The sequence below is a fragment of the Balaenoptera borealis genome (assembly GCF_965194805.1).
Source record: "Balaenoptera borealis genome assembly, chromosome: 12".
Classification (NCBI taxonomy): Eukaryota; Metazoa; Chordata; class Mammalia; order Artiodactyla; family Balaenopteridae; genus Balaenoptera; species Balaenoptera borealis.
Window position 1 is genome coordinate 65,406,052 of NC_138869.1, and position 23,314 is coordinate 65,429,365.

At 43.1% G+C, this 23,314-nt stretch overlaps 1 protein-coding gene across 17 annotated transcripts in view; it reads left to right on the forward strand.

Moving 5' to 3' along the window:
- The window catches only part of DST (dystonin), a 502,757-nt gene that overhangs the window by 271,019 nt on the left and 208,424 nt on the right, over nt 1–23,314 (forward strand). For 16 of the 17 annotated variants that reach the window (XM_082347108.1, XM_082347103.1, XM_082347107.1 and 13 more), the window contains one exon: nt 19,905–20,071. In XM_082347108.1, the coding sequence (XP_082203234.1) occupies nt 19,905–20,071 (167 nt within the window). Of the gene's footprint in view, nt 1–960; nt 1,920–19,904; nt 20,072–23,314 lie in introns of those variants that run through there. The other variant, XM_082347109.1, reaches the window with a different exon arrangement.

The following is a 23,314-nucleotide window of genomic DNA, read 5'->3' on the forward strand; positions in this document are numbered from 1 at the left end:
GGCTGCGTTGGGTCTTCGTTGTTGCGTGCAGGCTTTCTCTAGTTGTGGTCTGCGGGGGCTACCCTTCATTGTGGTGTGCAGGCTTCTCATTGCGGTGGATTCTCTTGTTGCGGAGCATGGGCTCCAGGCGTGCGGGCTTCAGTAGTTGTGGCTCGTGGGCTCTAGTCAGCTTATGCATAAGACTAGTCATGCGATACTAATTTCCTTTTTACCATATTGATGACTCAGTGTTAGAAATATGCACACTTTAGGTCATTGGGTTCCATGCTGATTTATTATGTATACACCATGGCCCTGGTAAAACTGCGTAATATTTAACTAGGGTACAATTATAAAAGTTACAAGTAAAGTTCAACTGCCTTAATTCATGTGTAAGTAAACACAGATGTTTCTTTTGGCTAAGAGTTCCATGCTTTAAATCATAAAGTTTATCAATTTCCTCATATGAAAATCTTAATGATCATAAAAAGAGAAATGGCTTGGAAATTTGTCATATGAAAAATATGACAAACTATTCGAAGAGACTGATTTTAGAAACAATTTGAATAGAGTGTTTTAGGCATTTAGCATGTATTATCTCTCCTTCAGCTATTGAATCATCCTGTTCTTTTTTTATGGCTGCTGTTTTTGAATAAGAGTCAGTACAGTTTATAGAGGTTTTTGAGCCCTTTTGTGGGGGGCAAGTGCCAACATTAGTTTGTGTTTCTTAAGAAAAAAAAATTGTATGGTGGAGAATCTCTGAAACTAAATTTGAAAGGCACTTTGAAACTAAGTTTGACTGGGATTTGCTTTCTGTTTGTGCTCATGTTTGTTGAATCACCAGTCGTTCCAAAGGTTAATTCAGACTTTGGTAGTGTAACTGCATTTCAGAAAACTGAAAGTAAAGCAAGGGTCAGAATTTTTTCGTACAATAAAGCTAAGGGTTTGCCTTGAAAGCTCATCAGCGTGTCATTTGACAGTGAGCAGTGATGTTTGTCTAAGAGGATTGGTGGCCAGAAGTAAGCCACGGGGTGTCTAATGAGACCCAGGGACCGGCTGGGCAGGATGCCACGGCATTTCTTGCGGGTGCCTTTCTCATAAGCAAAATGGCCTCATGCTGAAAAGGATGGTCATGAAGTCTGAGGAATTAGACTGCATGGAGATCTGTGTAAGCCCTGGCTTTTGAAATGAGTGACACTGAGCAAATGTGATTTCCTGCAAATCACATGGGGAATGTCTGTGGATGTGTCCGAGCGGAGAAAGAAGAACAATATTTAGATCCTGCCAAAACTCCTCTGAGCCTTGAAAAATATTCTGCTGGAAGAAGAAAATACTTTAGAAGAGAACCGACCAAGAAAACCGTAGGTGACACAGAGTCAGGAGAGCCAAACCGTGAAAATGAAGGGAAGAGGAGTAGCATCCTGCCCTCCAGGGAGCAGGCAGCCCCCTGGTCCAGGGGGCTGGTGCAGGAGGGAGGTGCCAGCCCCAGCCTCACTCTGGAAGCGGGTGTCCAGCATGAGACGGTGAGCAGGCGGTGTCACCCTGGGAGCCCCTCTCCTCCTCAACACCAGGAAACAGAAGTCAAAGTTAGTGAACCAGAGGAAAGGATTTCAGAAAAAGACAGCACTCCCTACTGTGCAAAGAGGAAGGACCATTTCGATGATGTCAACCCAAGAGAAATAACATTCCAGAGAAGAACTGATAGTTTTTCTTTCCTAAAGGCAGCCAGCTTAAATTCCATTCACTATGGTACAGAGAGAGTGCTTGAAAAAAGTGGGTTTTGTGAAGACCCATCAAAAAATGACTGCGGTGTTCAAGAAAAGCAAAACATGGAGAGATCTTGCCCTCATGCAACATGTCATTTCCAGTTTGAAAAAAAGAGATGTCTTTCCCTCTGTGATAACGTGTCCTTTCCTTCCAAGGACACAAGTGGAAAGAAGGTAAGTGCAGCACAGAGCCTGAGTTTAACGTGTAAATTAAGGACTCCAGGTGCTCACACCTGGCTGAGGTTCTGTAATTTGTCCCTTGTAAACATTCTTTTCATGTTCATTTATGTGAAAGCTGTAGAGTTCTTTGTCCATCTCATTTGTAGCCTTAGGTTTGATTACTATGATTTTATTTTTGGTAGTACATTCTTTAATCCCACCTTTATTTCACACCCTATACATTTTTGTTATTGTTGGAAGACTTAGTGAACCACTGCTCTAAGATAATGCACGTCTTTTGAATTTCTGTAGTTCATGTGTCTTGACTTTTCCGATGGAATAGCCTTTGGAAACAAAAGTTAAATCAAAAAGCAGTTATGACAAGACAGATGTAGGGAGGAGACGCTACAATGATCAGTCAGTCCTGACCTGCTGATCTGTAAGTTTGATTGCTGATCCAAAACCCCAATTCTAGTTCTCTGTCCGTTTCCATACACAGGGACACTGACGTAATTGCTTTCAATTCCATGTGTGTATCTGTGTATGCTTGTATCTGTGTGTGTGTGTGTGTTTTGGGGGTGACAGGCACAGATGAAACTGCCCAAATCTATTCTGTCTCCTTGTTACGTGAGTTACTCCCCGGCCAAGTCTAAAATCAGAACTCACTTGGGCAGCGGGTCATAGGAATCTGAATATGACTCAGACTGCCAGGAAGTTGTGATCTTTATTCCTAACATGGATATTTAGCTTTAGACAAGTTGCTTCTCTGGGGTTTTTACTTGTCTTTAAAATGTAAGTGAATATTGATTTACTTGCCTGAGAAGTGCATCACCCAAGCAACGTCCTATACGTGGTACCACTTGGCAGCTGATGGCTTTTTCATTTAAGCTGTTCCTAACTTTGCCTTTTAGGAAAAAATCTGGACGTAAGTGGTAATATGGAACATGAAACATGCATGGCAAGGTCGTTGTATTGCTGGGCAGAGATCCTTGGCCCAGTGGTCAGATGAGGTTTTAGTAGGGTCTGGGTGTGCACTCATCATTGGCCTTGGCCGCTGGTCCTCCTGAAGCTGGTTCCCCTGTTTGTATCTACCAACACGCCTTGCCAGTGTTATGTCGTGCATTCTATTTACATTTTACAGTGGTTACATTTAAAAAGAAAGCATCCGGTTTAGGCCTTGTCTATGTAGGTCTGGCATGAAGGTCAGTGAAAAAGAAAGCCGCTTGGCTGCTGTGTGTTTATGAATGTAACCACTTGCTTTGCTCACATATGTTTTCCATCTGTTTTTTGCATAATTTGGCTTCAAGTAAGCCTCACATGTTTTCATTAGTGGAAACTCATAAAATCTGTTTCCTAGTGGTGCATAAGCCTTTTTTCCCACTTGTATTATACTCATGCCAAGGATTTTACCCCTTCTTTCTACTTTGTGTAGCTAATGATTTTTGAAACTTCAGTGGAAAATACATGTGAAAATAAGTCATAAACCTGTCAGTCAGATTTGTTAAATAATTGTGATATGGAGGTACTTAAAGCCTCATATCTTCTAGGGAAATGCTGAATGAGATTTTTCCACTTTTAAAAAATTTTTTATTTTATATTGGAGTATGGTTGATTTACAATGTTGTATTAGTTTCAGGTGTACAGCAAAGTGATTCAGTTATATACTTATATATACCCATTGTTTTTCAGATTCTTTTCCCATTTAAGTTTTTTATAGAATATTGAGTAGAGTTCCCTGTGCTGTACAGTAGGTCCTTGTTGATTATCCATTTTATATATAGTAGTGTGTGTATGTTAATCCCCAACTCCTAATTTATCCATTCCCCCCACTTACCCCTTTGGTAACCATAAATTTGTTTTCTAAGTTTGTGAGTCTGTTTCTGTTTTATAAATAAGTTCATTTGTATCATTTTTTTTAGATTCCACCTGTAAGTGGTATCATGTATTTGTCTTTCTCTCTCTGACTTACTTCAGTTAGTATGATAATCTCTAGGTCCATCCATGTTGCTGCACATGGCATTGTTTCATTCCTTTTAATGGCTGAGTAATATTCCATTGTATATATGTACTACATCTTCTTTATCCATTCCTCTGTTGATGGACATTTAGGTTGTTTCCATATCTTGGCTATTGTAAATAGTGCTGCTATGAACATTGGGTTGCATGTATGTTTTTGAATTATGGTTTTCTCTGGATATATGTCCAGCAGTGGGATTGCTGGATCATATGGTAGCTCTGTTTTTAGTTTTTTGAGGAACCTCCATTTCTGTTCTCCATAGTGGCTGCACCAACTTACATTCCCAACAACAGTGTAGGAGGGTTCCCTTTTCTCCACACCTCCTCCAGCATTTATTGTTTGTAGACTTTTTGATGAGGGATAGTCTTTATTTTATCTGAGGAGTTTGACATCTTAACTTCCCCGTGGTCCAGATAAAGACTGTTTGGTAGCAGAGTCAGACCAACAGCTCGGCTGCTCCTTGTAAATGCATTCTTCCCGGTACTTTGGAGGTGGACTCTGCCTAATTATCTTTGGTTAGAACTGTGCACGGCCCTCTTTATCTTGCGTTGGATTCTCCATTTTTCATTGCAGAATTGGATGCAAATGAGAGCTGTCAACCCCTTCACTAGTATTCCATCCCAGAAATGGCCTGTTAGCCAGCATTCCTTTGCAAGACATTGTCCCTTCAAAATCTTTTCCATATCTTCTCTATTTGAGCCATTTTTACTCATTCATTTGTGTGCAGGGTTGGGCTCAGTGACGTTTGGGTTCATCTCCAAAGTAGAATAATGTACAATTCTTTGAACTTATCTAAAGCTTAGACTTAGTTTAAGCCTCTGACTTGAACTTCCCAGGTCCTGTGATATTTGTCATTCTTAGTCTAGGTGACCAGCCCACCTCCTCTTTAATCCTTGCCATCGTAAGCCAACCTCGGGTGGCCCTCCAGGCCCTGGGGTTCTGTGGAGCAGGCTCAACCGCCCCTGCTTGGGCATCTACTGAATGTAAACCTCATAACCTGTGATAACTTCACTAGGGTAAAGAGGTGTAAGTAAACAAAGGAAGTATCTTAGAGTTGCATATTGCTTTGGAAGTGGAAAAACACTTTCAGACACATTGTGTGTTTTGATCATTCTTAACAGCTGTATTAAATAGGTGAAATAGACAGTTCCTCTTTGGAAGGAAGAAATGGAAGCTCAGGTTAAATAAGGTCCTTAAGGGAACACAGCAGATGGGAGTAGCTGAGCTTAAATGATGGCACAGCATCCTACTTGATGAGCTGTCAGAGTTCTGAAGGAGATGCTGTGAACTGGGAGCAGGGCTTGATGTTTATAAGAGCTCATGTTCATCTGGGGAGGATGAGCGTTGCCAACAGAGGTGGCAGAGGCAGAGCACGTTTGGGGACAGGGAGTGATGAGCTCAGGGTCTGCACCTTCTGCAGGGCCCCTTCTTTGTCTGACTCACATGCTCCCCGGACTTGTGACGGGGAGTCCTGCCTTTCCCCTCGAGCTGTGCCCACGAAGCATTCTTCTTTCTTGAGTTTCACAAATCCCACCTCTTCCCAGTCTTGTGATGTTGCTCTCAGCCAAGATGGTTGTTTTCTCTATTTATAGGTCATTGGTTCTCTAACAGACCACATGTAAGTGTCACCTAAGGAGCTTTTAAAAATATAGGTGCCTGGGGACTTCCCTGGTGGTCCAGTGGTAAAGAATCCACCTTCCAGTGCAGGGAATGAGGGTTCAATCCTGGTCGGGGAACTAAGAACCCACATGCTTGGTGGCAACTAAGCCCGTGTGCCACAACTACTGAGCTTATGCGCCTCAACTAGAGAGCTCACCTGCAGCAAACTAGAGAGCCCACTTGCCCTGGAGCCCGCGCACCACAACTAGAGAGAGAAAACTCGCATGCCACAACTAAAGAGAAGCCCGTGCACCACAACTAGAGAGAAGCCCGTGCACCACAACTAGAGAAGCCTGTGCGCTTCAATGAAAGATCCTGCGTGCTGCAACTAAGACCTGATGCAGCCAAAAAAAAAAAAAAAAAAAGATAAATAAAATAAATGTTAAAAGAAAAATATAGGTGCCCGGATGTCAACTCTAGTGATTCTAATATAATGGATCACCGTGGGCCAGTGATTCTGATGGTCCAGACTGTGGCTAGGGTGCTCGTTACTCTTCATATTCTCAAGTGGACCCCAGGGTCCCTGTGGTGCTAGAATCATCTCCAGATGAAGCCTTACCCTGGATTTAACTGAATCAGAATATCTTACGACGGAATGTGAGAACACTGCATATGTTTCAGGCGCCCTCTCACATGTTTCTTGAAAACATGCTAAATTCTGAGAACCAGCTTCACCCTTCATTTTCTCCTCATCGTGGGTTTTCTGACAAGCAGTGTGGATCACGGGCCTGGAGGCAGGAGGTGTGAGTTCTCGCCAAGCTTTGCCTCCAGAGAGCTGTGTGCCTTGGACGCCTTCTTCATTTCTCTGGGTCTCGGCTTCATTTTCCAGAAAAGGAGGATGTGGGACTGGATGACGACACGACTGTTATTAGGAATGGTATTTGTGGAGTCCTACTGCATGCCAGACACCCCCCACCGTGCTGTTTAACCATCATGAACTGGTTCTGTTGTTTGCTGCATTTACAGAGGAGGACATGGAGCCTCAGGAGACATAGTGACTTGCTCAAGTCACTCACAGGACGTGGAAGGGCTTGGATCTCACCCAGAATTATCTCCAAGCTGAACTTTGAACTGATGTCATTTCCCTACCTTTCCCCACATACAGCTCTTTTCACTTTTAAATTCCTACAAATCCATGCATTTCATTGCATACCTTTTTTGTTGAGTGTTTTCACCCCTTCCTCCATCCGTCTCTTCTTTGATTCCTCTACCAGACATTTATTAGGCACCTGTTATATACTGAACCAACACTAGGCACTTACATCCCATTGTTTGTTCGTTATAAATGATGGGGACCGTGGCTATAAACTTAGTCACCTGAAAGGCTTTGGGGATGAGGATCCTTAAAATAGTTGTTCCCCCTTTACCCGCAGGGGATACATTCCAAGGCTCCCAGTGGAGGCCTGAAACTGGATAGTACTGAACCCGCTGTGTATATACTGTGCTTTTTTCCTGTACTTACATACCTATGATAAAGTTTATACATTAGGCACATTAGGAGACTATCCAAGTTGCCAGCATCACTGCTTTTGCTCTTTGTTATTAAGTTAGTAAGTAAAATAAGGGTTCCTTGAACACAAGCAGTGGGATACCACAACAGTCAGTCTGATAACCAAGACATAGTGAGATGATTCCTGTTGGGGGTGGGACAGACCAGGATGGTGCAAGATCTCATCCTGCTCCTCAGAATGTCGTGCCATTTAAAACTTAAGAGTTGTTTATTTTGGGAATTTTCCATTGAATATTTTTGGACTGTGGTTGACTTTGGTTATTGAAACCACGGAAAGCAAAACTGTGGATAAGGGGGACTGTTGTCACTTTAACGTCCCACCCTGTCATATCGCTGTGTTAGCTACTGAAAACTGAACTCTTTTCATGTTCCTGTTCATCCTTTGGTGAATTGCAGTAACAGGGCAGTGACATACAGGAGAGAAGCCAAGGAGGGAAGGGTGGGGAAGGGTATGGATAGTGTACAAATTACATTATCAGCGTCTGAGTAATGATGGGTTAGATATTTTCATTCATTGACTTTCTAAATTATAAAAACAAAATAGTTGAGAACTATCTCAAAATGTTAGAATAATACATTAATATTCAACCTCACTGAAATGTAATATTTATTCAGTATTTTTTTCTTTAACCAAGCCTTCTATGAATCTTAGGCTACAGAATCATGCTTAGAATTCAAGGACTAGGGTAAAATCTAAATATTTCTACTTTTCCACGGTAGCTTTGCTCTATAGATCTTGAAAGCAAAGGTCATTTGGTTTATAGTTGACTAATTAACATTTCTTTCTGAACCATTTCATCTTTTTTAATGAAAATGAGTTTATAGATTTTTAAATTTCTAGTCTTCATTTGGATTTCATGACCCAGCTTGTGAAAGTTTAGTTACAAAATCGTTGCACAGAATTGGATCTCTATCAGCAATAGAATGCCTCTATCTTTTCAGTTAAATGAAGGACATGCCAAGTTTAAAATCCTTTACTATACAAGAAAAATAGTCATATCTGTGTTAGTTTTCCCCCATAATTTGAATAAGAAATAAATGAGCACTTGCTAAAGGTAGCCATCAACGTAGAGCATTAGCACTTGAACTTTATCAACTTTTTACTTTTATCCTCAATTTAACTCTTCCTTTTAGGAAGGCAGTTTTTTAACCAGATAGCATTTTCAAAATATGTGCGCTGTCTTTACAGTTAAGAATATTTTGTGGAGCCTTTTCACACATTTTTGAAACTTGGAAGCAGGCACTAAAAATGTGTTGATTACATTGGTTTCTGCCAAAATAGTTGAAACATCGTTGAAGAGATTATCTTTGGAAGCAAACATCTTGGCTTGGAAATATTTGCGTGTTTTGACACATTCAATGTGGAATTTGCTTTTGCCTGAATACAGTGTCAAGCAATATGAGCAAAAAAATGTAAGGAATAATCCTCAGTCTGGTGCAGTCACTTCCATTCATGTGGGGCAGGCACCATTCTGAACCATGTGTGCGTGTCGGCATCTTGATGAGAGGAAACCAAGGCCCAGTAAGCGGTGGGGTCGGGGATGGAACACAGGTCACTACCCTCCACAGCTCTGCACCAACCTTGCTCCCAATGATAAACTTTCACTCTTGAAATAATTATGTTAAAAGAGGTGGAAGCATCTTGAGATCACCTTTTCCAACCTGCTGCTTTCATCCTTGTTAATACCTGAACTCTCTCGATTAGAGTATAAGCTGTTGTTTATTTTAACAAAAATATATGAAGGAATTGAAATTCCCTGGATGATACTCGTGTCTAGCCAGTAGGGATTTGGGTTCTGCAGGGAGAACATTTGACAGCTACCATTCCCATATCCACTGTGTATCCCTTAAATCAGTTTTTCCTTCTGTAAAATGAGCTGGTTCATTGATAGATAAAACTCTTCCTGAAATGCTGTAGGGCGTCGCTATAGATTTGGTGTAGCAGAGGAAAGGGGACTTAGGAGCTCTTGAGTCAGAGGACTTAAAATTTTTTTTCAGCTTTAATTTTTTTATTGAAATATAGTTGATTTACAATGTTGTGTTAATTTCTGCTGTACAGCAAAGTGATTCAGTTATACATACATTCCTTTTTAGATTCTTTTCCATTATGGTTTATCACAGGATATTGAATATAGTTCTCTGTGCTATACAGTAGGACCTTGTTGTTATCTATTCTATATATAAAAACTTACATCTGCTAATCCCAACCTCCCACTTCATCCTTCCCCCAACCCCCTCCCCCTTGGCAACCACCAGTCTGTTCTCCATGTCCATGAGTCTGTTTCTGTTTTGTAGATAGGTTCATTTGTGTCCTATTTCAGATTCCATATATAAGTGATATCATATGTTATTTGTCTTTCTCTTTCTGACTTACTTCACTTAGTATGATAATCTCTAGTTGCATCCATGTTGCCGCAAATGGCATTATTTTGTTCTTTTTCATGGCTGAGTAGTATTCCATTGTACATATGTACCACATCTTCTTTATTCATTCATTTGTTGACGGATATTTAGGTTGTTCCCATGTCTTGGCTACTGTGAACAGTGCTGCTGTGAACATGAGGTGCATATATCTTTTTGAATTATAATTTTGTCTGGATATATGCCCAGGAGTGGGATTGCTGGATCATATGGTAATTCTATTTTAGTTTTCTGAGGAACCTCCATACTCTTTTCCACAGTGGCTGCAACAAGTTACATTCTCACCAACAGTGTAGAAGGGTTCCCTTTTCTCCACACCCGCTCCAGCGTTTGTTATTTGTAGACTTTATTTATTTTTGGCTGCGTTGGGTCTTCGTTGCTGCGCACGGACTTTCTCTAGTTGTGGCGCGTGGGCTTCTCATTGCGGTGGCTTCTCTTGTTGTGGAGCATGGGCTCTAGGCTCACGGGCTTCAGTAGTTGTGGCTCACGGGCTCTAGAGCACAGGTGCAATAGTTGTGGCGCATGGGCTAAGTTGCTCCGCGACTTGTGGGATCTTCCCAGACCAGGGCTTGAACCTGTGGTCCCTGCATTGGCAGGCAGATTCTTAACCACTGTGCCACCAGGGAAGTCCCTGTAGACTTTTTAATGATGGTCATTCTGACCGGTGTGAGGTGGTGCCTCATTGTAGTTTTGATTTGCATTTCTCTAATAATTAGCGATGTTGAGCATCTTTTCATGTGCCTATTGGTCATCTGTATGTCTTCTTTGGAGAAACCAGAAGACTTACATTTAATGCAAGTCATACTTTCCATGTCTGTGAACTAGGGTGGTTTCTTGTTCTGAGGATTCAATGAAGTAGTATGTGGGAGAAAGACTTAGGAGGTTGTAGGCGCTTTATAACTTCTGTCTCACCACTGTCTTCTGCTCCTGTTGAAAAGAGGACACATGTTGTGACCATCTGTTGTGAAGAGCACTTCTTTCTTTCCTTGGACATAAGGTATCCTTCTGCACCAGCAGAGCTGCCTCTCATCCCCCAGGGCCATTCTTCTTTTGACCGTTTCTTCAGCAGATGTTTAGTGAATACCTATAATGTGTCAGACAGTGTGTTCTCTAATTCCACCATTAGCTTAAAATTCTGTCAACCTCTTGGAACAGAAATAACCCCTGGGAGGGACTGAGTCATAAAACTAATATGTTTATTTGCAGCTCAGTCCAGATGCTTCCAGAGGGCCTATTGCAGCAGCTCTGGAAGAAGAGGAAGGACGTGAATCTAGGGGCAGCCCTGCTGCTCTGTGGCAAGGCTGGCAGTCAAGGGCGTGTGTCTAGTCTAGTGAGGGGACCTCTGTGAACCCTGACGCTTGGTTCCTGTGAGAGATCCAGGGGTGGGTCCTCCTCCGAAAATGAGAAGTGTTCTCTGTAGCAGCTGCTTTGCCAGTGTAGAGGCTGGGAAGCTCCAGGGGAAGAGTCTTGACCTTAGGGTTGAGGGGAGCTGGGGGCTACCCCTAACTCTAACCCAGCCCGGGTGCAGACATCTCCCCAGCATTGAGAGTGAGCACCCACTGGGCCTCCTGAGGAAAGATCAGTCTGAGTTGTATGGGTAGATTTCTTTTCTAAATATGAAGGAGAGATTTCACTCTCCTCTTGCAAATTCTGAGTTGGAATTTAGGAGACATAGGTCCATCCCCTCGGCCCCTACCTGCTCGAGTGCTGAGACCCTGGGCCAGTCCCCTCACCTCCTTTGGCCTCAGCTTGTTCGCCAGTGAAACCAGGGAGTCACCAGAGGGCTTTGTGACCTTCCAGTTTGAGTTCCCCGGATTCCTTAATCCTTTACTATTTTTATAGCCTGTCTAAGTTAAATTTCTCAGTTCTCTTAACCTCAGAGACGTTGCCTTTCTGGTGTCACATGTCGATTATTTAAATAGTAAATTTGATTAAACTTTTTAACCTTTTCAATAAATTATAGTTATTTAAAAATTTTTTTAAGTTGCATATTTGCCTTGTGTAGAATAAAATACAATAAAAATGTGAATAGTCTCCTAGGGAGTTTGTGAGTCAGCTTTGGAAGCTGGCTGTTGGTGTGCCCTCCCCTCCCTGCATGCCAGAACCATGACAACATCTGTAAAAATCAGGTGTGGCTGTCACCCAGTCGTCTAGTGGCATTGACTTTACTCAGAGGACTTCCAGGCTTGCAGCCTCAGCTGACCAGAACCGGGAGGCTGTGGCGATTCCCGCAGCAGGTAGCGGGCCAGTCCGCTGTCAGCTGGGAGTGAAATCAGAGTGAACTCTCAGATGGGGGGTGTTGGCTTGTTTTCTTTCATTGAAAAGGCATTTCAAGGCTATGTCCTGGGTCAAGTTTATGAAATTGTTTTACAGAAATGATTTCGATGACACTTAGGTAATGTGGGACTCTCACTTTTTTTTTTTTTTTTTTTTTGTGATCCTCAAACCTTTTATTGACAGCAAAACTTCCAGCAGTTGAATGTGAGCTACGTGAGGGTGGCAGGTGGGTGCTTGCAAGGCAGGGTGGGAGATGGGCAGAGGGGCGTGGCAGTGGCTGTCACGGGCTGGGGGAGCATAAATAACACTGTGGGCAGGACTGGGGCAGCAGGAGGGGGAGCGTGGGGCAGCCACCTCAGAAAGACCCACCCGGGCCACAGAGACACCCAGGGACGTGGGGCCACGAGACACAGACATGGGGACACGTGGGGCCAGGAGGACGCGAAAGGGGGTGATGGGCGGCTGGAGACACAGAGGCAGACACACCCAGAGAAATGGGGATTGGTGGGCAGGGCTCTGGAGAGTAATCTCCGGGGCTGGGCTCACCGCCGGCCACTCCTGGGCGGTGGTTGGGGTGTTTGGTGATTATTGCAGAGTGAGCTTAATTGGCAGCCATTTACTTTCTAAGATGACAAGGTTTACATGAGAGGCTAAAACCCATTCATACCAAATGAAAACGTGACACGTGTTTCTGATCTTTCCTCCCCGCCTCCCCCCACCCTCCTCTTTCCTCCCTCCTCCTCCCTCCCTCCTCCCTCCCTCCTCCCTCCCTCCTCCCTCCCTCCTCCCTCCTTCCCTCCCTCCTTCCCTCTTTCTTCCTTTCCCTCCTTCCTTCCCTCCCTGCATCCCTCCTTCCCTCCCTCCCCTTCCCTCCCCCTCCTTTCCTCCCCCTTCCCTCCCCCCTCCCCGCCTTTCCTCCCCCTTCCCTCCCCCCTCCTTTCCTCCCCCCTCCCCTCCTTTCCTCCCCCTCCCTCCCCCCTTCTTTCCTCCCCCTTCCCTCCCTCATTCCCTCTTTCCTCCTTTCCCTCCTTCCTTCCCTCCCTCCCTCCCTTCCTTCCTTCCTCCCCCCTCCCCCCTCCCCTCCTCTCCTCCCCCTCCCTCCCCCACTCCTCCCCTCCCTCCCCCCTCCTCTCCTCCCCCCCTCTCCTCCCCCCTCCCCTCCTTTCCTCCCCCTTCCCTCTCTGTCTCCCGCCCCTTACTCAGCAGATGGTAAGTGAGCACCTAGTCTGACCACGCTGGGCAGGGTATGGGGAGGATGTTCCAAGGGGAGAAGTAGCCTGAACAGAGGACCCGAGGAGAGAGGGAGTGTGTAGTCCACATGGTCTGACATTCGTATGGTTTGATCGTGGAATAGAAGGAGAATGGCTTGGGTCTGGGCAGACCAGCCGAGACTGACCTGGATTAATGTGTCTGCGGAGTGAGAGCAAGGCACACGTGGTGCAGTGCAGCTGGTTAGGAGGCTGTTACTAGTCCCAACACTGAGGCTTAGTTCCAGAGGAAGGGGAAGCTCTCCTGAGCCCGGTATTGTTCTAGGTCTATCATGACTATGTCTTAAAAGATGTTGGTATTGACCCTGGAGACTAGAGGCGATGGTCCTGAGTAAAGATAATATTTGCTTCAACTCATCGTTGGCCATGGGGAAATGGAAGAAATGGGGCTATAAGACCCTCTTCTCCCTTGAAGACCGTTTTGGGGCAGCTCATGCACCCCTGGAATCAGGCACTTCGGTCTCCCCGGGTTTGTGGGAAATTTGCAGATGGGCAGGTTTGGCAGAACTGCTGCCTCGGCAAAAGGTCAGGATGGGGAACTGGAGGCAAGACCGATGACCCTGTGCTGCCCCTCAGTGCGTGATCCCTGCCTCTGCCCATCGCTTCCTCTGTGACGTTCCACAGCCAGCTAATTTCCTTCTTTCCTGAGAAAACAGAATCATGAGCAAGAACTCCCTCCCTGTTTATCTGGTCGCCTCTCCTTACTTTCCGTGGAGTGGTTGGGGTAGAAACCAAGTCTCAACGGGTTGAGGAGTAAAGACAATAAAGATTATAAAACACAGAATGTTTTTTTTTTTCCAGTTGCTTTCCTGAGAAGAGAGTTGGTGCTAAGTACAGAGGAAACTGGGTTTATGAGGGTTATTTGTTTTTATTTATTTTAGGATGGAAGAGCCTTGGGCATCTTACATACTCAGAGCAAAGACCCAGGTGAGGGGAGGGTCACTGATAGTGAGACCCCCCCCCCCAGGAGGTGGAGGATTCACAAGAGGGAAGCAGGTCAGGAGGAAGCAAAGGTCAAGGGTGACAGGGTGGGACAGTGAGGGGGCTCTTACGTGTGTCACTGTTTTCTCTGTAAAGAAGATGAAAAAGTGATGCCAGACATGGAAAGAAGAGGGGGTGGGGTACGAGTTTCAGGCATTTCGTGAAGAGTTGGCAGAGATGCTATGAGGGATAGAAAAACCGGCTGTTTAGGACACTGAGAAGAAAAGGCAAGTTTCCTGGAGCCCCCGGCTGAGATCAGAGCTGGGATTCGTGGAGGCAGTGGTCCACGTGGTGGTATGGTTTCCTCTAGTTCAGGTGTATACTCAGGGCAGGAGTGGAGACGACATACCGCTGCCTGGATCACGGTTGAGGTTCGGCTGGGTGGTTGCAAGGTGAGGACGGGGTGAGGGAGTTGAGGATGGTGGTTGATGTGATGGATCATGTGGTGCAAACCGAATGGAGAAGAAGGAGGTAAAGAGAGCAGAGGGGTCAGAGACGGGGCAGAATCGGGCCAGTGGAGGAATGTGAGATGTTGCTGAGCCTGGTGTTTGGTCCAGCTGGAGTTAAGGAATGAAAGTGCTGGAAGAATGGACATTGCTATCAGAAGGTACAGACCTGAAGTGGACTAGGTCGGGTTCAAGGTGACAAGATCCAGGCTGTGGCCACAGGTGTGTGTGACCGGCTGACATGGAGGGAAGACAAAGGCCTGTGAGGATGGGGCCCTGGATGCAGAGGGGGACAGCCAGCCCGGTGTCAGACCGCTGGGGAGTGTGGGTCATCTTGAGGCCAGGAAGAAGGTGGTGGCACAAGAGTGACCTGCTGTGTGAAGGCAAGGTCTTTGTGCCCGTGGATAATGGTTTGAAAACTACTGGTTTTCACTGGGAACATTAGAAACACATGCCCTGCCCGTGGGCCCGGTGGTGTCCAGGACTTGAGTTAACGCAGTGCAGTGGGGGGGCCTGGGTTTCAGTAAAAAGGCAGAAGCGGGGCAGGGTAATGAAGCTGAGGCGGACTTGATTTCCCGTGGAATAGATACTTCTGGAAAGTTGGGAGTGGAGGCAGTCTGGGTCTGGGAGATGAAGCAGAGATGAAACGTCTCTGGAGAGGCTCAGTGGGAGGAAGAACTTGCGCTTGGGGGGCAGCAGCGGTGACCCGGATGAGAGGCATGAGGGCTTCCAGTTTCGAAAAGGAACTTGGGTCTAAAGCATCTTGTTTGTGTTAGATGCGAGCTGACAGATCGCTGGTGAGAGGCTTGAAGCAGCAAATACTGCTCATGAAGTTGTGGTGGGAGAAGCTGACATTTGTAGAGTTTTCTATCTGCCAGGCCCTGTGCTGAGATAATGCAGATTATCTTGTCCTAACTTTAGAACTGCTCCAGGAGGAAGATGTTATTATGGCATCATTTAAGTTTTAAAAACGAGGAGAATCTTTTCTTTGTTTTAATTGAAGGATAGTTAATTTACCATGTGGTGTTGGTTGTAGGTGTACAGCAAAGTGATTCAAGTATACATATATTTATATATATTCTTTTTTAGATTCTTTTCCATTACGGGTTATTACAAGGTATTGAATAGAGTTCCCTGTGCTGTACAGTAGGTCCTTGTTGTTTATCTCTTTTATATATAGTAGTGTGTATCTGTTACTCCCAAACTCCTAATTTATCCCTCCCCCCCTCTCCCCTTCGGTAACCATAAGTTTGTTTTCTATGCCTGCGAGTCTCTTTCTGTTTTGTAAATAAGTTCCTTTGTATCATTTTTTTTAGATTCCATATATAAGCTATATCATATATTTGTCTTTCCCTGTCTGATTTACTTCACTTAGTATGATAATCTCTGGGTCCATCCATGTTGAGTAGCTCTGGGTCTTAATCCTCTTAGTGGTTGCAGTTGGGGTTTGAACGCAGGCAGCAGGAATTGAAACCGTCTCTGCTCTCTGTGTGCCTCCAGGATTCGAAGGGAGGAGCCTTGGTTACTTCCTAGAATCCCACCTGGCCTGCCCTTGATGGAAGAGTCAGGCTGTTTTGCTGAATGCGCAGATTTTACATTAGGAGTCATGAGTGGCAACTGCAGACTTAACAACGTTTAGCATTTGGTTTATTTTGCTTTTTAATTTTGTTTACACCGTATCATGAAAAGTTTGATAGACTCAGATAGGTAGTGGCTAGTGGTAACAGTATATCTAAAAATGCCTTGATTTCCCTATGGGGTAACTACTCAGTTAATTGGAGATCCCAGGAGAAGCTGAAAGACTGAATGTGATAGTGGTCTTCGATATGTTAAAGTTTGGTTCATAACATATTTGAAAATACCCTTTAAAACTATAGCTTTTGAATCAGTGTATGCATGTGTAATGGTCTGATACGGTGTGTGTGAGAGTAACATGCTGAAATATGATTTGGGAGCCTTCGGGAACTTATTTAATAAGATATATTATTTCCTCCTGGTTGATGTTTAGCCGTATTCAGACCTCTAAACTGTTCTTCCTTAATATCTTTCCCTGGGTGTGCTGGGCAGCGCCGCAACTATTAAACTTACCCTCTGGTTGAAATGTTTTGGCAGCCCTTGTTATAATAGGCATTACCTTTGTGACTGGACTGGCGTGGAAAGTTCTTGACCCGGCCTCTACCCAGCTATCGCCCCTTTCTTCATATAGCTATAAATAACCACCCACGTAGCTCCTGCGTTCTTAGGGTTCCCAGAAGCAGCTGATTTTATATATATATATATATTTTTTTTTTAAATTTTATTGAAGTATAGTTGATTAACAATGTTGTGTTCATTTCTGCTGTACAGCAAAGTGACTCAGTTATACATATATACACTTTTATATATATATTCTTTTCCATTATGGTTTATCATAGGATATTGGATATAGTTCCCTGTGCTATTATACAGTAGGACCTTGTTGTTTATATCCATCATATATATTCTAATTTGCATCTGCTAATCCCAGACTCCCAGGCCATCCTTCCCCCACTCTCCTCCCCCTTGGCAACCACAAGTCCAAAAGCAGCTGATTTTATAATCTGTAAAGGCTCTTGTGAAATTTTACATAGAGGTTCAACTTTTCATTTACAGTTTCCTAGATTCGTTTCTCTGAACCTTGTTTTCAGAGATCTCAATTGGTTTGAGGCAACAAATTTGAAAACTTTTATCTTTTACTCCTTTTCCTAAGAGAATTGGGAGAATAATAAAGCCAAGTATTTGCTTCTCCCTTTGTCAAAAAAAAAGAATAACCACAGCAATAACATAGCCAACAAATTGAAAGTGTGCTTACTGTGTGCCAGGCATTACTCTGTGTCCATGTTGTTGAATTTGCACAACACAGTGTAATGACTCTTATCATCATTGTCTTACAAGTGAGAGAACGATCTTAAAGCAGATAAGTAACTTGAACATGTAGGTGGTAGAGATGGGATTTGAACTCCTGGGATGTGCTGGAAAGGCTCGCCAGCATGATTTTAGGGCAGAATGTCAGTTGGAAGTTGGGCGATGTTTCTGCTCTTTTTTTCCCCATGTTTTAAAAAAAAGATTACCAAAGGGGCGAGGCGGGGGGAAGGATAAATTAGGAATTCGGGATTAATAGATATACACTATTATATATAAAAGAGATAACCAACAAGGACCTGCCTTATAGCACAGGGAACTGTACTCACTATCTTATAATAATCTATAAGGGAACAGAATCTGGAAAAGAATATATAAATATGCAACTGAATCACTTTGCTGTACACCTGAAACTAACACAGCCTTGTAAATCAACTATACTTCAATAAAATGAAAACAAGAACAAACAAACAAAAAGAAATCCTCCCCATATATCCTATGTAACACGTTCATGCGCACAGTTCTTTCCTGTGCTGTGGAGATGAGCACAGATTCCTGGGAAAGATGACTAAATTGAGATACTCCTGCACTTTCAAATGCTGGCCCTGTGTGGGGAGCCTTGCTCCGGCTGTGTCTGGGTGTGAGCTCCCTGGCACGGCTGCCTCACCCAGTACCGGATGGAGAGAGGTGTGTGGGCCTACATCCCTTCCACGGGGTGCTGGCAGAGCTGGTAGGCCTAGGGTGGGCTTAACTGCCACGTGTTCCTGCCCCAGGTCCCTGGGTTGGCCTCTAGTCCTCTGGCTCCTGGGACAGCGGTAGGAATAAAGGGCTTTCTGTTTGCACATAGCATTGCCCAGTGTAAAAGACTTTCTTTGTTTTATTTTATTCTTTTAAATGTTATTGAAGTATAGTTGATTGACAATGTCATGTACATTTCTGCTGTAGAGCAAAATGACTCAGTTATTATACATATATATTCTTTTTCATATTTTTTTATTATGGTTTATCACAGGATATTGAATATAGTTCCCTGTGCTATACAGTAGGACCTTGTTGTTTATCCATTCTATGTATAATAGTTTGCACCTGCTAATCCCAAACTCCCAGTCCATCCCTCCCCCACCCCCCCTCCCCTTGGCAACCACAAGTCTGTCCTCTATGTCTGTGAGTCTGTTTCTGTTTCGTAGATAAGTTCATTTGTGCCATATTTTAGACTTCACATATAAGTGATATCATATGGTACTTGTCTTTGTTTGTCTGACTTAATTCGCTTAGTATGATAATCTCTAGGTCCATCCATATTGCTGCAAATGGCATTATTTCATTCTTTTTTACGGCTGAGTAATATTCCACTGTGTGTGTGTGTGTGTGTGTGTGTGTGTGTGTGTGTGTGTGTGTGTGTGTGTGTGTATGCGCCACATCTTCTTTATCCATTCATCTTTCTAGGCTAAGGGCTATCTTTGGTCTGGCTTTTCTACTTTCAGTTGCCTGACTGCCTGTTTGGACCTTTGCTTTCTGTGTTGTTTTTACAGTGTCTTAGCCTCTCAGAGTTCAGACTGAAAAGAGTCTTGAACATTATCTGCTTTTGCCTCCTTCCTCCTCATAGATGAGGATGTTGACTCACGGATGTGAAATGACGTGTTCAAAGCTATGGGACTAGCGGCCAGGACTGGGGCCAGTGTCATGACTTCAGGGATTTTCTTCCTGGTGCAGGATGACTTGTCCCCCCTCCGTTTTGCTTCCCATCTGACCCTGGCTGGCCGCCTGTCCTCTTGATCCCCTGGCTTTGCTCCTGCACTGGCTGAGGGAACAGTTTGCTGGTGTTACTCCCAGTTTGGAAATCACTGTGTGACCCCTGCCGAAGTCACTTGGTGCCTTAATGTCATTATCAGCAGGTTAAGTAGGACCCTTATCAAAGGGCGACTTGCAGACGTAAATCGTGTGAACTGGGGACCTGTTTTATTATCATTTAATGGAAGAGACTTTAAAAAATTAATGAAAACAAAGTATAGGGAAAATTATTTGATAAAAGTTTCCCATTGAGTAAGCTGAATGAGGATTCATGAGAAAATTAGAGAGACCTCAAGCCAAATTGTTATGTAATGTGGTTAATTGGAGAGGGTGCTGTTTTCCTTTTCTGTTCTTTACACAGAATACCTGTTGGATCAAGTTCCTCTCTGCAGGTAGTAACGTAGATTAATTTGTAGGTTCTGCCTTGATCCATTTGAACTTGGAAAGACATGTGCTTAAGTTGTTTGAACAGATCTGATTAGTAAAGTGGAATGGAGAATTTTCAACACTGGGATGTTTTGGAATGAAAAAAAAATGAGATGCTTGGGTTAAATCTGACTTTTCCGTCTGTTAACCTCTTTGAATCTCAGTTTCCCTGTATGTAAAATGGGAAAAATATACTCCTCTTACAAGTGAGAGTTAGGAGGATTAAGTGAAACAGCACTTGTAAAGTGCTTGGCACATAGTAGGTTCTTAATCTGCGTTAGTTTCCTTCCTTCCTAATGGTTTAACGTTTTCTGTTCCATTTAGATATCTGATATCCATGTTACTGGTGAGTCAGAAGACATGTCTGCAAAAGAGAGATTGTTACTGTGGACACAGCAGGCCACCGAGGGTTATGTGGGGATTCGGTGTGAAAATTTCACCACCTGCTGGAGAGACGGAAAACTATTTAATGCCATCATTCATAAATACAGGTATGGAATTCGTTGGTTTTTTTCCCCCTTTGACAAATCTGAGAAGTGTTTCTTTCATTTCCAAATTTTAAAATAACCTTTTATTATTAGACAAGCACTGAATGTGTATGGCAGAACATTAGAAATACGGACAAGTGAAAAAAAATCACATTTCCACTACCCAGAGATCGTCACTCAGGTACACAGAGCTATGGTGTGTCTTTGGATTTTGTCAGTGACTTAGTGGAGAATAAGCTCTGATACGTAGAATCTGTAGGTGGAGGGCCAAGATTGTGTATGTAGAGAACTGATGATTAGTGAGGTCAAGGTTCAGACTAAGCCTCACAAGTTTCCATATCATAGCCTCCTTATCTAGTTACTCTAGTGAGTAGCTGGGTTTAATGATGGCCAACTTTGGGGTGGTAAACAGTTTCCCGGTGAGAATTGTTAACCCCAAGATCTGAGTTAACACTGACATAGCACCTACTAAGTGCCAGGTGCTGTCCTAAGCAGTTAACATATGTTCATTCACTCAGACCACACAGCGTCCCTAAGGGAATCTTGTCATCCCTGAGTTACAGACAGAAACTGAGACCAGAGTAAATACTTGCTTTAAGTCACAAAACCGAGTGTCGGGCTTGGGATTCAAACCCAGGTATTTGCCTGTTGAGTCCACACTCCTATTGCCTTATAAGAAATGCCCTGGAAATCCTTTATTGAAAATGATGTATTGATCTCCATTATTTTTCTTAGTTTTGCAAGGATTATGTCATGTTGTTGAAGAACTGAACATCTTCCTAAATAGAGTAACTCACTAAACTGACAAACTTATTTGATTGCAATAAAAATAATAATTAGGCAGAATAGTTCATATTTTGATAACTTTCTGCATGTGAGGCATTCTGTTAAATGCTTTCCTTATGTTATCTCACTCATCTCCCAGAGTCCCATAAAACAGGAGCTGCTGTCACCCACTTTTATAGATGGGGAACTTCAGGTTAGCCAGGGTCACACTTCCACCAGGTTGCAGAGCTAGGTTCTCACCCAGTCTGCCTGGAACCCCATCTCTCCCTTTCTCTTTCTTCCTTTCTCTTTCTCTCCCCTTTCTCCCCACTCTTTTTTATTTTGGAGACTTTGACATCTATAGAACTGTACTGAGTTCCCCATGGGTCCACACCCAAGAGTCCCCTTTAAACGCTGTCATAGTCTGCTTCCTTTACAGGACAACATTTCAGTAGAGGTAGGTGTAGATTGCTGAGTTAAAAATAAAAACCTGTGCTTGCTCAGAGTAAAGTGCCAGCTCTCCTTGAGGAACACGGTGCCAAGAGGGTTTCATGGTCACAGACAGTGTGATGATCACACTGTGTCCTGTGTGACTTAGAACACAGGCCGTCGGAAGTCTCACCTGTTCTGTACCTAGGGTGGAAAGGTCTTCTTAGCCTTTGAATGACAGTATTTGGATTGTTACACCAAAGGATGTGTGTCACGATGCATTTTGAGGGTGTGCTCTGCTCTCTGAAGTTTTTTAGCTTAGAAGCAAAACATTTAGAAGCCAGCTGTTCTTCTAAAATAATAGACTTTTAAAAACCACTGGTCTCCAGGCATTGTCTCTTCAATACTTAGGAAGGATTATGAGTACCAATTGGTATATACCTGCTGTGCGTTTTTATACTTAAATAAGTCACTGCTGTGTCAAAGATCCTAAAATTTCCTGTTTAATGTTACAGAGCTCACGTTGCTTTAGGAGAAGATTTGAATCTTGTGAAAGTGATTTGTTTTGAACTTTTATTTTGGCAGAGTGATCATTTTAGAACATTGCTTAGCTTTAACTTATTTTTTTAATGGAAGTATAGTTGATTAACAATGTTGTGTTAGTTTTAGGTGTACAGAAAAGTGGTTCAGCTGCATATGTATCTATTCTTTTTCAGATTCTTTTCCCTTATAGGTTATTATGAAATATTGTGTAGAGTTCTGTGTACTGTCTATTTTGTATATAGTAGTATGTTTAGCTTTAACTTTGAACTTGGATTTCCTAGTGTGCTTTGTTTTCCCTTGTTGGAGTTCATGGTAAAAATACTGAATATCAGGTTTAAATACTTCGAAGATTTCTTTGTTGCTGAAGTTTTGTTGTTACCCTATGCCTAGAATTACTGTGGTTTCTTTTACTAGAAGAAATCTTTCGTCTGTAGAACTGTATTTTTTGTAAGTCCTTGGGCCTTTCTTTTTACTTAAAAAACAACTGAGTACTTTTTTTTCCTAGTATGTGTAAGAATTAAGCAGGTGGCATTGAGCTCCACATGCTTTTCTTTGTTGAGAGCCTTGATTTACTCTAGAAACAAAAGAGACAAAGTTATGAACAATTATGAAATCACTGTTAGCAGATTTTTGGCTATTGGGCAGTACTAATCACATTTAGAGAGTAGTGTTTTACTTAACAGTTGTTTTTACTTGATAATTATTCTCTTAAATTTTGTAATGTATTTATTTGGATTCGCTCTGGAAACGTACCCACTTCATTGGGCTTCTTGGATTTTTTCAGATAAAAAGTTTTATTATTTATATGAATTTTATTTGACTTCTGTAATAAAAATCATCTGAGGTGGCACATGGGTTTGGTTTCTCCTCAGATGCCAAGTCTAACCATATAGGATACTTTGTTGAGAAGGCCCTTAAGAGGGAAGGAGGGCTTCACAAGAAACAACCTCGTGATTGGGGCCGTGGATGGAAAGAGGGTTATGGTACCCCGATGTGACAAGGTCACCTGCCATAGATAGAATGCTAGAGATTTCTCTAGAGGTGAGAAGGAAAATAGTGTTTATCATTTAAGAGTAAACCAGTATTATTTGTAATAACTGATTTAGTAAGGTTTTTGTGTACAGTTGTCCCCTTGTATCTGCTGGGGAGGTTGGCTTTAGGACCCCCGCAGATAACAAAATCTGTAGATGCTCAAGTCCCCTGCGTAGCATGGTGTAGTGTTTGCATATAACTTCACACATCCTCCGTATACTTTAAATCATCTCTAGGTTACTTCTAATACCTTATACAATGGAAATGCTGTGTACCTAGTTGCCAGCACACAGCAAATTCAAGTTTTGCTTTTTGGAACTTTCTGGAATTTTTTTTCAAATGTTTTTGATCCGTGGTTAGTGGAATTTGAGGATGCGGAAACCGTAGATACAGAGGGCCAACTGCACTTAGTATCTTCTAAGATTTAGAATTAAGATCTGAAATGGGAAGGTAATAGCATCCTTCAGATTCTGTATT